We start from the raw sequence: 17131 nt of genomic DNA on the forward strand, positions 1-17131 counted from the left end.
TTTTCAAAGGAAGACCTTTAGTTTTATTGCACTGACTTATCAGCAAATTACAGAATGGAGTTAAGGAAACAAGATGTGCATGAGAGAGAAATAACATTATGTTTCTACAGTAATCTCTGTTAATCAGGCATGCGCGCATGTGCGCGCGCGCACACACACACACACCCCCTTCCCTCTTATACCTGCAGGCTTTAAGGAAGTCCACATTTGAATCTCGTAGTTTCCCCAAAGCTTCTTCTAAGTAGTTCCGATAACTCCGTAGTGATATTTGGATAACTTCTACGTGATTAAGCAGTTCTGAGTGCAGAGAGTTGCTTAGTGCAACCAACCTAAGAGCAAATAATCAAAGACAGATTTTTCAGGGAACACCACACACTCCTTTTCAAAGGCTGCTCGCTTTTGGAGTTTTCATCAGTGTCCTTCTGTTTCCCTTCCATTATAAATGTTTTTATGCGGCAGCATACAAACCAGACTACTAGCAAAGAGTCAACCTTACTGAAGAGGACTTTCATACAGATGTTATTATAACTGAACTAGTCAACTGCTATGAGTGTACAGGATAGGTAGCCTGGATAAAATCTGGATACATGACACAAGCTTTTTGCATTTATTCTAAAATTATTATAAATTTTGCCACTAACTTTAGTTTTTTAGCAGGGAGATAAAGAAACCCATGAGATGCTTTATTTTCACCTATTTATTTTTATGATGTAACGCAGTAAACAGTAATGGCACAGAAGGTGTTGTTGGTCTTCAGATATTAACTTCCACTTCTGCCAAAGGAGCTCGAGTAACTGGCTTGACAGTACCTGGAGTTTCTACGTTTTACACTACGCTGAGAGGAAACAGAGTCTAACGGCATTAACCCAAGGCTTTCTTTGTAACAAAGACTCTCTCAAAGGAATGAAAATTAAAGTGAGAAAAGTATTCTATGTATTTCACTTGCAAAGGATATCATGGAAAAAAGAACTCACCATAGTCTGACCATTAAGTATATTCCATAGTTTGGGCACCATTACTAGTATGAGAAATAGTTGTGTGAACTAAGTTAGTATGTATGTATATGGGCACTCACAAGCACACAAATTCATGTAAATACATTTTTCCTCATTTTAACTTACACTTTATCACTTCCATTTGTTATTTCATTTTTGCCAAGACATTATTGGACAGGATTTCTAGTATCCTTGGGAATGATAGTAAGTGTTTGTATTTAATTTTATTTTTCACACCATTTCCTCCTCATTGTTATAACTGCTCTAAAACATGGCTGATAAGCCTAATAATAGCAGAAGAGTAGGAGAGCAAAGCAATGTGCCCTAAATACTGTACTAAGTTTGGATAATGATAAATGTCTCAGATATGTGAGTTTTTTGATCTCGATGTGTTAAAGTATCTGCTACTCTATGGCTACGTCTACACTGCAGTGATCCATCGACAGAACTTACTGTTGGAAGACAAAACTTCTGTTGACAGATTGTGGCCATACATGAAAGCACATTTCTCTGTTGATCAGCTCTGTTGACAGAGTGGCCAGACTGCCTGGCTGCTCTGCTCTCTTGACAGAGCAGCCAACTGGAAGCAGAGCAGATAGGGCTGCCCAGTGACACGGAAGCCCTGTCTGTTGATAGAGGTCCCCCCCTCCCCCCGGGAGCATCCACATGGCTTTTTGTTGAAAATTTCTGTTGAGAAAGGCGTTCTGCCTCATGGGGGAGAGGCAGAAGGCTTTTGACAAAAGTGCTGAGTTTTGTTGACAGTATGTCAACAGAATGGATTTTTAGGGCGGATGCTCTGCAAGTTTTGTCGTCAAAACTCTCTAGTGTAGACGTAGCTTATGCTGAAGCTTTTCTGTTTCAGATTATAAGGTCATGTGACTGTACATTAGACAAAAGAGCCTGGTAAAGAGAGCGTTCCATGCAGAATTTATTGACCAGCTGAAGGTAGACAGGAAAATAATTAAAAAGATTATTAGGTCAAATGATCCTACCTCAATCAAAGGAGCTTTCTGGCAATGAAATAGTAAGATAAATGTTTCAAACTAACCCAGTGGTAGAATGACAATGATACATGGTGCTGATCAGAAAATCTGGTATAAGGCAGACTCAGGATGCAGTCCACACGTGGGAAACTACACACATCATGAGACTCACAATGTGCTTACTTTTCAGCCTTAGCTGAACCGAGTAAGATGGTCTCCATGTCCTGGATCCTTCTGCGGAAGTTCTTGCTGACATCATTCTGATCCTCTCGGATTTTCATAAACTCATTTTTCTCCTTGTCCAGAGCTTCCACCACCCCTGTACAGTGACGCTCCAGACGCTCTTGGTGAAGTAGCAGCTCCGCTGTGAGGAGAGAAGTTCTCTTATATGGCCATCACCTCTAGTCTGGATTGAAACCAAGCAAGACAACATGATCTATCCTGAGTTCCAACACCAGTGACTGTGGCTTATCTTAACAACTAGCCGCAATGCTCAGTAGATGACTGGTAATGTGAAAAATTGCCGATTTCATGAGGGAACAAGGAAGGGGTGAAAACAAACTTGTCAAGTTCTCATATCAGCCATGAAATTAGCACTTAAAGAGGTAAATTTGCCTCTGTATCCGACTTCTCTTCTACTTCTGAAAGTCTCTCTGATATCTCCTATATTCATTTTAAACAGTTTTGTCAACAAAACTGGTGGAAGTTCCACATACAAAACCCGTTTTTAGTCCACACACAAAATGCATATGTTGACAAAGTCAGTGTTTCCACCATCAACCTTCTGCCTCTCCCAGATGAGGAAAAGTGCCTTTTGTCAACAGATTCTGTCAGTGAAGAAAGCTATGTGGACACTCTGGGAGGCTTTCTCTCAACAGACAGTGTATCCAGAACAATGGGCAGCCCTTTCTGCTGTGCTTCTGGGTGTCTGTTTTGTTGAGAGTGCAGATGAGCAGTCCGGACTCTCTGTTGACAGAGTGGAGTGCTCTTCCAGTTGGCTTCCGTGTGTGGCTGCACTCTGTCAACAGAAGTTTTGTTGGGAAATCTCTTCTAATGGTGACTTCTGTCAACAGATCGCTGTAGTGTAACTGTAGCCAATATGTTAAAATATGAATTTCTCCTCTTTGCTCCTGTGTTCTTTCTCCCATTCCCCTCTTGGTCATTGCTGACATCTCAACTATCTTTCCCATCACCCAGACTTGCAACCGCAGTAAAGATGGATGAGAAATTTCTCTTCTGAATGATTTTTCCAGTGGATATATATATATTTTTTTTTTGCAAAGCCAAATTTTTCTGTGGGAAAATGTCAGTTTTTGGGGGAAAAAAAGGCTTTCATTTTGGAAAATCATTCCCAGCTGTCCGCCTAAGAGAGCTGCAGCCCAGGTTGTGGGGGAAGCAGGGAGGTTGAACATACTGGTTCTCCATATGCTCAGTTCTCCCACAGTATAGCTGCCTCTTTGAGGGAAAGAAGGGAGGCTGAAAGATGCAGAGAGGTGGAGTGCTGGATATAAGAGTGAAAGAGACAGTGAAAAGAGTCTTCTGGACAGCCTGACAGCAAGGTGATTTAAAAAGAATTTGCTTTGAATGTCCAAACTACAAAAAATGTAAAGGTTTTTATTTTTTATTACAAATTTTTTTCCTACGCCATAAAATTTTCCACTAGAAATTTCATTTTCCAACCTGCCCTAAACCTCAGTTCTTCTCCTCCTACATACAGGCTCTTGTTATGCTTTGTCACTTCTTTCTCTAAAATAATTCTAAAATCCCCTTTTTCTTTTGTCTGCCATGCCAAAACCATATTAACTAAATTTCAAAGGTACTGAACAACCACTACACCTACTGACTTCAGTGGGACTTATGGATACTCAATAACAATCAACTCAGAGGGACATTGATGAATCTCTTCTTGGTATGAACCAGAAGGAAACAAATTTGTGCTATGAAATAGGAAAGCTTAAAAAAACAAAACAAAACCCTGACATTATGTATGAAACTAGCATCTTTAGGCTACAAGCTAGAAAAGTCCCTTTGAACCCATATTATCCTACACTATTGACTCAGTTAATGCCGTTCACTGCTGTACCAGGTTATGACTCACACCTGGAAAGTTCTAAAAATAAAGAAAAAGATGTGATTCCCAAAGTAAATATAGGTACCGGCTCTGACATTATGGATATCCTTTTCTATGTGCTTGCGCCTTGGTTGATGCATATGAAGGCGCAGCTGCAGTTCCGAATTCAGCTCCTCTTTCTTCGCACTTACAATGATGCAGGAATTGGACAAGGATTGGTTAAACCACTTCTCCAGGTGCTCAAAAAAGCAGAGGCGTATCCTATGGTTGAAAAGCAAACATATTAGTTTGGGACAAAGTACATGCATGTGTTGCTCTGGACAACGTGCCTCATCTCCAATCCATACAGCAGTACTGATTTCACATTGGAAGTGAAAATACATAGCTTGGTTGTTGTTGAAATGCAATATGGCAAAGGCTTGTCCAGAGGAACACTAAGAAAATTCTGACATTTGTCAATAAGTGCCTTAGACACATTCTCCAGCTGAAGTGGTATGATAAAATGCCAAATGAAACCTTGGGGAGCAAAACAAACCAGAAGCCAGTGGACGTCCAGATCAAGAAGAGAAAATGGTGATGGACACGCTGTATGCTGCATGAAGACTGTGAGAAATGTATCATGAGACAAGCATTAGAATGGAATCCAAAGGGAAAGAGGAAAAGGGAACACACCAGAAAAACATGGTGACAAAGCTTCCTGGATGAAGTAAAAGCAGCTGGCTTAATGTGCGATTACACCAAGGCTGTTTCTACACAGGCCACTTCCTTCAGAAGTGGCGTGCTAATACATGGAGCAAAAGATGCTAATAAGGCACAGATGCAAATTTCCCGCATCTCTTTAGCATAATGTCATGTGATTTGGAGACCAGAAGACTGTTCTTCTGGACTCCAAAATGCCGTGTAGAAGTGTGGCCCCCGGGGGGGGCTTCTGGAAGGATGTGCTTCTTCTGGAGGCCCCTTCTCCCCAAAAATTTTCGGGAAGAAGGGGCCTCTGGAAGCCCCACCGGGGCCGCGTTTCTACATGGTGTTTTGGAGTCTGGAAGAAGGGTCTTCCAGACTCCAAATCACGTGACGTTATGCTAATGAGGCACGGGCAATTTGCATCTGAACCTCATTTGCATCTTTCATCCCATGTATTAGCATGCCACTTCCGAAGAAAGTGGCCTATGTAGAAATGGCCCAAGACTATTGCTAAGGATCACAAGAGATGGAGAATGACTGTGGAGGCCCTATGCTCCACTAGGAACTTAAAGGGTTAAAAAAAAAAAGGCATGTGTGAGAGAGACAAAGGACTTCATTTTGCAGACAGACTCTTCAAAAATCTCAGTAAAAAGCCCAAGCCCTGAGGAGTCTGACTCCTCTGAGATAAGGCTTTTTACCAATTGCACTGAAGTGCCATTACTATTTAGATCAAACACAAATAATGTTAACCTGCTCAATTTGTTCTTTTCTCCTTCTTACAGCATCTCTTGTCAATCATCTAACCATGGATTTCTCAGATATAGCCAATCCACTGCTTTGAATAGAAATACAACTGCTGAAATGCAGAAAAGCTGGTGAGCCATCAAAATGAAGGGTAAGGAAAGGGACTTAGTGGGATGGAACTTAGAGCAAGAACTGGAAGCCAATAGCTTTGGGATCTTGGCTCTGCCAGTGCTTTGTTTTGTGACTAGACAAGCCTGAAACCTTTTTTGTTCCTCAGTTTGTCTTTAAAATAAATATAACCCCTCCTTTACAGATGGGCCTTGAGGCTTAAATGTTTGATGGAATGCAATATAAAATATTTCTTAATATTCTTTTGGAAAGGCCACAGAAGGGGGAACATTCAAATAACTTTTGGATGTTTATTTAAACTACCTCCAAACTTTCTGAGCCTTGCCAGTTACTTAGGGGAAAGGAAAAAAGGACAAACTATATTCTACTGACCGTTTTTTAAGCTCCGTAAACAAGCTGTCTGGTACAAACACATTCTCCAGGTGCACAGGAAGTGACTTTTCTGTAAATTCAGCATAATAAATCTCAGAGGTCTTGGTCTTGCCCATCTCCTCATGTTTAAGGACCGAGTAAGTGTTTCCACTAGCAGTTGTGAAGACCTCCTCTATTACTTCACAGCTTTCAGCTTCACTATAATCATGGAACAGAACCTAGGAAGGTAATGGGAAGTCATCATCTGGTATCTTTGCTACTGGCAAGTTTTTATAAGCAAAGACCTACTAACATGGGTCGTATACAGATTAATGTTGAGAACCGATGGATTTCAGAACCATGAGCCATTTTCTGATTCCTAATTTGGAAATCAAAGATATAATAAACAAGCAAGTTTCTGTATCTCAGCATGCTACTATTTTGCTGTTAGCCTAGCAGAGTTTGTACATGGTAAAAAGTAGCAGGTGGCCATTACATTTTCTGCAGACTCATGGAGAATATGCTACTACTTCAGGGTGATCACTAGCCTGAGCTCAGTAGCTCTGGCAGTGCCTTCAGGGACAATAAAAATAAACCTTTACAGCATAGCCAGCAAATGGTCTGCATGGCTTGGATTTTTTTAAGAACTTTGTTAAGACCCTCTGGATACAGACATGTCCTCTTCACTGAATTTTTATTATTAATTATTATTATCATCTCAAATCCCTTGAAATATGATCTTCAAGCGTTCAGAAAGAATTGGGGAGCTCAGCCACACATACACACGACAGTGGAGAGTCAAGAGGGTAAATCACCTCTGAGTCCGTCCTACAAGGACAGTTGGAATCTCCTGGCCCCTTTGAATTATTGCATAAAACCTCTGCTCTGTCCAGTACAATGCAGATATAAGTTCTGTAACTTTCATTCATTGTGGGTTTTAAGTCCTGTAATTTTCTGTAAGGTTTTTAAAAGTAACTTTGTTTATAGACTTAGCTTTGTTCTATGTAGTTATATTTGTTTCATAAGATTTGTTTTGTAGCAGCTGCTAGGTTTATATAAAGCATTATGTTAGTAAGATAGATTTATAGATACAATAAGTCTAAAAAAATCCTGACTGTTCCTTTGTAAAAGAATTTTCTTTCTCTGAAGTGAGCTTTCATTTGTGTGAGGAAAGTGTGAATGTGTGTGTGTGTGTGTGTGTGTGCGCGTGTGTGTGCGCACACACACACATATATATATAAAATGGAATCAGCTCCTGAAACCAAAAACTGTCTGGACAACCAGCTGCCAGCAACTCCTTGAGGGGCAGAGAATAATAGGAGCTGAGCCCCTCAAGAACCCACCTAAGAAAGAGAAAGAGGCCTGCCCCATCAAGAGAAGATAAAAGTCCCATCTGCTGTTAGTTGACAACTCGTGGTCATACAGCTTCCTGGGGTAGTAGGACAGGACAATTGCTATTGGACTGAAACATATAAAAAGATGGGTGCAAAGCTATATGAGTGTTTTTTCTTGCCATCAGCACTCCGCAGGAGTTAGTCTCAGCCCTGGGCCCCTCCCTGTCTCCCCAGGATGGATGGTACTGACTGCTCCTGAATACTACATTAACAAGAGAGCAAGCTGACAAGGGGGTCATACAATTAGCTTGCTGTCCTGGATTCATGATTGCAGCCAGACACACTGGACCTGCTATGCTTGTTTAAGTATATGAATACAGGAGAGTATGAGTGTGTGTGAGTGTGTGCTTGAAAACCAGTTCCCCCCTTTCCTCTAATCCAACAGTGGCATTTAATTAAATATATAAGAGTGTAACCTTGGGGTGGTCTCTAGTGTAAATTAAGGTAACATGAACTGCCATGCAGAGCAGTTCACAGGGGCTGGAGCAGCATTGTGCCTCTATGCCACTCTGCCAGCTTAGGAGGGACCTCAGGGCTGACTGCCCTTAGCCCTGCCCCTTTTATGGGATGGAGCTGGGCTTCCTCCCACCTTGAACTGGGGACCAGAGTGGCTGTCAGCCCCAACAAAACCTGAAATGACACCCCTGATAGAGAGATTTTCAGCTGAGAAAGCCATTGCAAAAAGTCTGCTCTTTGGATTGATCTAATAAAGCCATTAATGCCAAGAAAGGATTCTGGTTCAGGACTTTGTGGCCGAAAAGTGCAGAACACACACAGCAAGGCCAGACATAGCATAAGGGACTAGGACAATGCTAATTAATTAATTTTCTTCTAATGTCTTGCCACAACTGGCAACTAAACAGAGGCACCTCACTGACATAAAAGACTTCTTTACACTGAGGCACTGACCCTTCAGGTTCTCCACTATGTACAGACCTGAAAACAAAACATTTACCTATAGAGATAGTGTTATATCATCACCTTGGCCTGACAATAATAAATGCAGGAAGGAAATATAATGGGACATGTTACAGAACATCACTAAACTAATGAAGTAAACATCCATGCACGTTTGGCTGTAAAAACATCAAAAAGGTCTGTACTTGCACTGCAGCTGATTTACCTTTATGAAAAAATTAGACCTACCTCACACTCAGGAAGAATATCTTTCAAATAATTGGTTTCTTCATACTCTTGTGCAGGACTGTCCCCATCCTCAAACCTATTGATTTTACTTTCTTCACTGTCATCTAACTGTTCAGTTTCGTCACTTTCTGGATCTGTGCTTATCACATCTCCTGGTTTCTCTGCTTCCTCAGTTTCTTGTACAACGTTCTCCTCATTCTCGAATGCATTTGTTTCTTCAGTTTTGTTTGTGAGGCTCTCAGCCTGCTGCACTGCTCCTGTACTACTTTGTGAAAGGCTCTCAGACTGTTTCGCTGTTTCTTCAGAGTCTTGTAAAAGGCTATCCCTGGATGTCTCTGTCATATTTTCAACTTCTGAGTCTTCAACAAGTACTTCCCAATTAAAATAAGACAGAAATGTCAGCACGCATATTCCAAAGAAACACATCTGAAAAATAAGACTTGTATTCTTGGATATTACCTTGCTCTTCAAATGCAGAGCCCACCTCCCCTGGTAAGGCCTAGAAGGAAAACAAAAATGACAATATTATTTGTTTAGATTAACATCAAGTACACTTCACTTTCCAAATTTAATCTACTGCATCAACATTTGAAAATGCAAAAGTAATAATTTATCATTAAACGAAACTCATTTCTAAATTGTAATCCAGAGTTGGATGATTTTAATTACAATTTTTCTGTTTTAAAATACAGGTGAAGTTGTTGAAACACAGACCATAAAAATGACTGATCTGAGAACATGACAGAGGTAGGTTTAGTGTGGGCAGATGATGCAAAAAGTCTCCCTCATTCAGCTCTGCCAGGGAATCTCAGTCCTATGGTGGCCAAACTCTTTTTCATTTGATCTGATCTTTGATAGAATAAATCTAATGGATTTGAATGCAAATTTTCCAACTATTAAACAATAATGCATCAGCCAGATTTTAAATTATAAAAAGTTTGTTTTTATATACCTGCTTATAGACTTCCTTCACGCCAAAATACTGGCCTATGGATGCACTGTATGAAATCAATTCCATCAATATAGTTTCTGGGTAGGATGTTACTATCTTCACTAGGTCTTGGTGGAAGGCCTCATACCTGTCAAATACCAACTCATTATTTAAATTAATTAATTCATTAATAAGTAATAGCTAATTATTAAACTAATGAAACTAAATTAATTAATTCAAATAATTAAAATGATTAACAATTGATTAATAACTTATAATTAAATGTGAACATCATACACATTTGCACCTAATATGTGAGCTAGAAATGAAGTAATCAGAATAAAGAACTTTCTTGAAGTATGCAGTCCTTTTTTCCAAGATCTTGAATTTCCAGAACCACTGCAACTTCCTTGTGAGTAAATCATTAATTTATTATGCTTGCATAACTTGGATTATCTTAGTACAATACCGAAAATTAAAGATGTCAGTCAATTAATGGTATCAGTCATCATTGATTTTAAAATCACATATTTATTTGCTTTCTCCTCCCCAACCCTTTAAAAAGGTGGAGTTTTGCATCAATAGTTTTTTGCCCACTCTGAACAAATGTACTGTGATAGGGGTGTACAATATTTGACAGCAGTCTTCCTGAAGGTGAAGTAGCTAGTGTGATTTTGGCTTTTCTACAAACATATTCAAAATGTAACAAAAATGTGATTGGAATGATCTTATCAAGCTTTGGATATCCTTTTCTCAGACTTTGTCTATGCAGCTGAGTTTAAAGCAGTGCTATGGCAGACCTTTAACGTGGCAGTGCAGTCAGCCATGGTACCAGTGCTGGGAGCGAGCTCTCCCAGCACTCTAAGTAAACCACTGCCATGAGGGAAGTAGCTAACAGCATTGGGAGGACCACTTGGAGCTTGTTTACATTAGCACTTCACTGTGTTGTGACTTGCTGTGGACAAGGGGATGATTTTTCATCCCCATGAGTGAGAAAATTACAGTGCAGTAAGTGACAATATAGACATGCCTTCAGAAATGTTATTACATTTTCTACAATCCAGAATACATACCCAGATTTAATGAAATCCAGAGAAGTAAAGGCCTTTTCCAAAAAATTCCTCAACTTCTTCTCAGAGCTTTGTGTTCTCAGTTTGTCCAAAACTATATCCAGATTAGTTTCCCTTATCTAGGTCCATATGAAAACCAAACAATAAGCATAAAGCTGTAAAAAGCCCAAATGTTTCATATCTATTTAGGAATCAGTAATTAGTTTCATGTACACAGCTATTACATAGTAATTTAAAGAAGCATTATTAAGGTTAATACATCAAATTTTGAACCTATCTTGTCTCCATTTCCTCATTTCTATTTACAAACAATAAGGTTTTCCCCCAAATCAGAAGCATTAATGCCCTTTAAAAAGAATCAGTAATAACAGCATTGTGTTTGCCCATATACGCAAGAAAGGGAATAAAGGAAACAGGATTTCAGTTTCAAGCTTTCAAGAACTGATTATAAATAGCTAGCATGTGCCTTGTAAGTGTTATGTGCATTTACTCTAAGACTACTGCTCTTCTGTAAACATGTTATTTGTCATTGGCCAAGGCAAGTGATTTGAATCCCAGCTGACCAAAACAACTCACTGCCGTCAGGCACTCCAGGGAACCACAGGAAGAGACAGGCTCACCTCTGCTGCTGGAGGAAATCGATACCTCAACTACCGCAAGTCTGACTGATAGCCAGACTTGTCATGTGGCCCCTAATTTCAAGACCAAAATAGTTACTGAAGATTCTAATGGGTAGAATCTGTGCAGGCAAAAGGACAACGAAGAACAGATAACATGTCAGAACACCTGTCATAGTTCCCTTAGGCATCAAGCAGTATTAACACATCCACTTCTTTGAGACTCTCTCAAGTCAGGTAGAAATGGGATTGTGAATAATGAATATCAGACATCCAGGCTAGGCTTCTATATCTAATAATTCAGTGTTCATTGTAACTAACTGCTACCTGCTTTCCCTGCCAAAGGCACAAGGAGATTTAAGACACCGTACAAGATATTCCCAAAGGATCCTAGACAGAGAGGGTAGGCCAGGCTGATAATATTCTTTTATCAAGCAACTGGGCACAAATATGATGCGACAACTCAATACACATGCATGGTTGTGTAACTGTACAAGATTTTCCATGTGAATGTGCATGCAACTGTGTATGAGTAATAACAGGGTTACAGTTGTTTAAGCTGGAAAATACCAATTTAGATAACTGAGATCATTCCCCTGTCAACTATAAAATGCAGTACCCCGAAAGGATTATCATTTATTAGAGTAATACATTTAGCAGTATGCAGCCACTTTGAAACACAGAAACCACTAAAAACATCCCCACTTGCACTTGCTACAGAAAGACATTCTTTAAATGCCAAAATTATCTTTCTGTTAAGAAGTGCTTCCTTTTACACCCAACCAATGTTTTAGACATAACTGTACCTGATTTAGGTTTTCATGTTTCCGCCGGCACTCATTCAGTTTCACATGAAGTTCATTTTCTTGCTGAGACAGTTTGAGTTGATGTTCATCCCAGAGGACAATAACTTGCTGGAAATATTTGTATAAGTCTTTGCAATCCTGTTCAACACATTTAGCCAAATCTTCAAAGTCTCTCTAAAACAACCAATTGGATAGAACAAACTTTATTAAATTATTATTCAACTGTTATCTGGGAGTAGAGAGGCATGAGTAGTAAGGGGTAGTGGACTTGCCAAGACTGCCTGGAATCAGACAGTTCCCGATAATACAGAAGGTAAATGAAGAATCAGAGAACACTACCATTCATTTGCTTCTTGCAACTGCAATGAGGGAATTACATTTCTGTCTACATTGCCCAACCTAACAATATAATTCCTCGCTTTACCACTTTCGGTGAAATATAATGGTTAGAAGATAGCATCACAATGCTGTTTGGAAATTGGAAGCCCTAGGATACCATGACAAAGAGCAAGGTATAAGAACCTGGAAAGATATAGGCTATGTCTACACTAGAGCATAAAGTCGATTTTAAAGGAGTTAGCTCTATTTTATAATATGTCTGTCTTCACTACAAATATCAGTAGGTCACTTTTAAGAGTTCCTAAGGTCAGCTTTTCTACCTAGCTTTTTCATGAGGAGTTATGCCATATTCAAGTTTACAAGGTTGACTTAATGCTAGTGTAGACACAGCATTATCTAATTCAATTTTATTTGCCTCCTGAAGCATCCCCCATTGTGTCTGTTCTGACTATCGCTTTCACCTCCGCTGCTCTGCAGGTGAGCAGGAATCAGCCTGGACTCTCTGGCTGCAATCCCACATGGCTTCAAATAGAAATTTTTCAGATTTTTATTTCTGCACTTTACATTTCTCAGGACTGGCTAGCCTTGTAATGGAGTGTGCCAGGGCAGGCTGTGGAAAAGTGGAGTGAAAATGCATTTGGCAATTTGTTTTCAATGGGAGCAGGGAGTGAGGGCAATGCACTCTGGCAGGATGACTTCAGACATCCACAACTACTTGCAGAGTATGTTTTTCCTATAATAAGCTGGCACATAAACAGAATTCAATGTGGGTGCAGGAGCTGTGGGATAGGTATCCACAATGAACTGCTGACACCGTTGAACTTAGCAAAGGTAATGGGGACACACTATGTTGACTTTCTAAACATGTGTGGCCATTCACCATAGACTTTATAAAATATAGTGGTATAAAGTCAACTTTAATAAATTCAACTATATTTCCTAGTGTAGATACAGCTATATAGAACTTAGAATGTGAAAGAACAATTGCATAACCTATAAATTTGGACTACTCATTTTTCCTTTCAAGTCCTGTAAATTCAGTGAACATTTTCTTATCCCTGGCAAAATCTAAAACAAAGCACCAAAGCAGATGAGCCTGGCACATCACTTTATGGATTATGGTCTTTATAACTGATATCAGCATATGTACTATAATATTTGGTTAGCCCAACACAATGGATGTAAAAATAGATTTCTAACATTTAATTTTCAAATGAAATACGTACGTATGGCTAAAGCTCAGATCATTTGTCAAACCTCAAAATGGTCATGTCATCTAACACTGGTAGATAATACAAAAAACTCACTTATTTTCCCACACAAACGAGCAGAGAATCAGTACAGGTTAAAAAAAAAACAGCTAGTGTACACAAATAAAAAGAGACCAAACAAAATAATACTTTGCATTTATTTATCATATTCCATCTTTTGATCTCAAATGTCACACAACAAATCAGTGACAGAGTGAGGTATAAGACCAGATTGTCCAGTTGGCAGCCAGTACTCCAGCTAAAAAAAACATCCATCCCTCTCAAGAATAGCAACCACAAAGCATAAGCCCTGAATTATTTAGCCATCTAGAACCTTGAGCACAATAGGCCAGTTGTTTCCACACATAGTCATTGTAAAAGTAAAAACTAAAGTTATGAACTATCAGTCAATCTCTTCAAGCTTCCCTATTTACAGGATACGTGTAAGTGATACAGTAATATGCATACTAACAGGGCATCAATAGAATAATGAAATGAAATGTGACATTTTAAACCAGCATAGACTGCAGGATAGATGCTGAATTTGACCATTCACAGGATGTAATAAAAAGAATGGAAGTTGTGAACATACATCCATCTGCTCCAGCTCCTGTTCAACCCGACTCTGGAGCTTCCCAACCATTTTGAAGAAGTCAGGATTTACCACCTTTTCCGCCTCTTTCTCTGTGCAAATGTTTAAACTCAGCAGTTTATTCTAAAGGAAAGAAATATTAAGTTATTGACATGGTATGCAGTATTATGGTAGCTGTGTTGGTCTCAGGTTACTAGAATTACCAGGTATATATGGTAGTATCTTGTATTAGACCAACTTCTACTGGCGAGACAGACAAGGTTTCAAGTTATACAGAGATCTTCTTCAGGTCTAGACCAGGAGCTCTATGTAAGCTCATACAAAGGAACACACAGTAGTCCAACAAAAGATGCATTACAGAGAAAAGGTTAGGTAGTACCTGGCAATTCCAGTTAATATATTGCATGGTTCAACAGAATGTATGTAACATCAACACGCATTCTTTTCTTTTAAACTGGCAGTTTTCAGAATAAATATGCAATCTCAAGCCTCTTTTCCTGAAGAAACATTAAGTGGAGGAAAAATGAAGCTAGATATAGGCAAGGTGAGGAGTTGTGTGCCCCCTCCAATAATAAAAGCACTAAGTCTTTAATGACATGCTGTTTATAACAATCAATGACAGTTTCAGAAAATATCTGTGATATTTGAGTCCTGTGACTGAACTGTAAATGCTAAGCTCCTGACTTTCAAACTCCAAAAAGCAGGTGACTATCTTCCCTCCATTAAATTATTATTTGTTGGTACTATTCTACACATTCCAAGTACAAATACCACATATTATTATATAGAAAAATACATAATATATTTTTGACTAACTGGATTAAAATAAAAAGAGAGAACTTTGTGAGTAATTTGGATTTTCATGTCAATACAGTGGTTCTCAAACCAGATATTATACTAGATGATCTGCTGCTACCAAACTCCTTCACTGGGTCTGAAAATAGAGTAACTTTCACTTTTGTGATGCCAACCTTGCAGAGCTGCACATTGGCCAAACATTCCTGGCAAACTCTCTCATACTGGATGCGAATTACCATCATATGCTGCACATTGTGGGTATCTGTAGAAAAGAAAGAAAGGAAATAAAGAGTACAAAGTGAAGACTTCATCATCTCACATTTAATGTGTGGATATGAAGTTATTGCCTAAGCTCACGCTACTCTGGTGACATGCTTGCTTGATTCACATATATGGGGCCTTTGCAGTCAACATCACTATCCTGTCCCTACCCAAACCTTTTTGCCATTATGTTTAGCAATGGTAAATTATTATTTTTATTACATTCCAACACTTTGTGACGCTATACCAGCTACTAATATCAAGACACTTCCTGCCTGGGAAGTTTACAGTCTTAGGCTGTGTCTACATGTGCCCCAAACTTCGAAATGGCCACGCAAATGGCCATTTCGAAGTTTACTAATGAAGAGCTGAAATGCATATTCAGCGCTTCATTAGCATGCGGGTGGCAGCGGCACTTCGAAATTGACGCGGCTTGCCGCTGCACGTCTCGTCCCGACGGGGCTCCTTTTTGAAAGGACCCCGCCTACTTTGAAGTCCCCTTATTCCCATCAGCTCATGGGAATAAGGGGACTTCGAAGTAGGCGGGGTCCTTTTGAAAAAGAGCCCCGTCTGGATGAGACGCACGGCGGCAAGCCATGTCAATTTCGAAGTGCCGCTGCCGCCCGCATGCTAATGAAGCGCTGAATATGCATTTCAGCTCTTCATTAGTAAACTTCGAAATGGCCATTTGCGTGGCCATTTCGAAGTTTGGGGCACGTGTAGACGTAGCCTTAGAGACACAGTTTATATATAGAAAGACAAAGTATACTGTAAAACTGAGGAAGGAATCACTTTAGATAATTTTTTTTTTTTATCATTCTAAAACAAAAAAAATCCCTGAGAGACCAAGAGCAGAGCAGCATATTTATGGGCAGACACATGGTACAGTTCAATCATGGTCTTAGAAATAAAATGATTGCTTCAATACCAAGTCATTGTCATGATGAATTTCTTGCTTACCTATATATTTGTTTAAAGCCACAAGAGATTCATACCATTCATTTATCTCAGCTTTTGAATGCATCGGAGGCAACAGGTCACTATCAAAATAGTAAACAAGAGAAATATAATTTCACGCAAAATCCATTCCAGTTCTCAGTAGGTTAAAAATGTTAAGTAGTATAACAACACTATTTCTTTTCCACATGTTGTTTGTTAGAAGATACCTTTTCAGCCAAATCAGCAAGGCAAAACCACAGAGATGGCTGCAATACCTGCAAAAAAGTCGCATTCTGGAAAATGGATGAATTGTGATCTGTTTAGATGCTTTATTACCGGTAACTTTTAAATGAAAGGGAATCATTATTTTAAAATAACAATACTTCAATATGTTATACACACAGCAATTTTTCCTTTTTAGAATGGAGGGAATGCCAGATACACAGTATGGCTGTGTCCACAAAGCCAGGTTATCTTGAAATAAAAGCAGTTATTTCAAAATAACTTTGGCAGTGTCTAAATGAAGCACATGCTATTTTAAAATAAATTTGAAATAGCAGGTACATTATTTTGAGTCCTGTAAACCTCATTTCTTGAGGAATAGCACCTCTTCCAAAATAGGCCATAGGCTTCAATGTGATTATTTCAAAACAGTGCTATGGACCCGGAAATGCTTAATGTAGCTAATAATGCTTATCATAGCTGATAATGAAGCGCTTAATAGCCCTTTCATTCAACACAACTTGTCTACTGAAAAAACAAGAGCATCATCCCACCCATAAAAAATTAAAAAGAAGTCTAGAGGCTCACTGAGTAATGTGTTAGTCCATTTTACAATGGTAAATCATTCTGATTATTCACTATAGCAAGAAACACTATTTTTATTGTCTCTTGCTTCATACCAAAGAACGTGCAGAAGCTCCGTTCTCTTTTTACTTAGTGAAATTTGCTCCTTTCTCATATTCTCCAACTCTCTTATTACAGCGGGGGGTTCCTGTACTTCCTTGCTTGCCATGAATTCTCTGCGGAAAACA

General features: G+C 39.2%; 1 protein-coding gene across 1 annotated transcript in view; it reads right to left on the reverse strand.

Moving 5' to 3' along the window:
• CCDC180 (coiled-coil domain containing 180) overlaps positions 1-17131 on the reverse strand; it is a 62165-nt gene that overhangs the window by 33018 nt on the left and 12016 nt on the right. Inside the window, exons 10-22 of the mRNA XM_075015330.1 lie at positions 17000-17119; positions 16119-16198; positions 15071-15159; positions 14100-14222; positions 11919-12092; positions 10499-10614; positions 9447-9573; positions 8954-8993; positions 8495-8865; positions 5976-6193; positions 4135-4310; positions 2162-2342; positions 183-329 (exon numbers count right to left, since the gene is read on the reverse strand). Of these exons, the coding sequence (XP_074871431.1) occupies positions 183-329; positions 2162-2342; positions 4135-4310; positions 5976-6193; positions 8495-8865; positions 8954-8993; positions 9447-9573; positions 10499-10614; positions 11919-12092; positions 14100-14222; positions 15071-15159; positions 16119-16198; positions 17000-17119 (1962 nt within the window). The remainder of the gene's footprint in view (positions 1-182; positions 330-2161; positions 2343-4134; positions 4311-5975; positions 6194-8494; positions 8866-8953; positions 8994-9446; positions 9574-10498; positions 10615-11918; positions 12093-14099; positions 14223-15070; positions 15160-16118; positions 16199-16999; positions 17120-17131) is intronic.

Source organism: Carettochelys insculpta, chromosome 21 (assembly GCF_033958435.1).
Source record: "Carettochelys insculpta isolate YL-2023 chromosome 21, ASM3395843v1, whole genome shotgun sequence".
Lineage (NCBI taxonomy): Eukaryota > Metazoa > Chordata > Testudines > Carettochelyidae > Carettochelys > Carettochelys insculpta.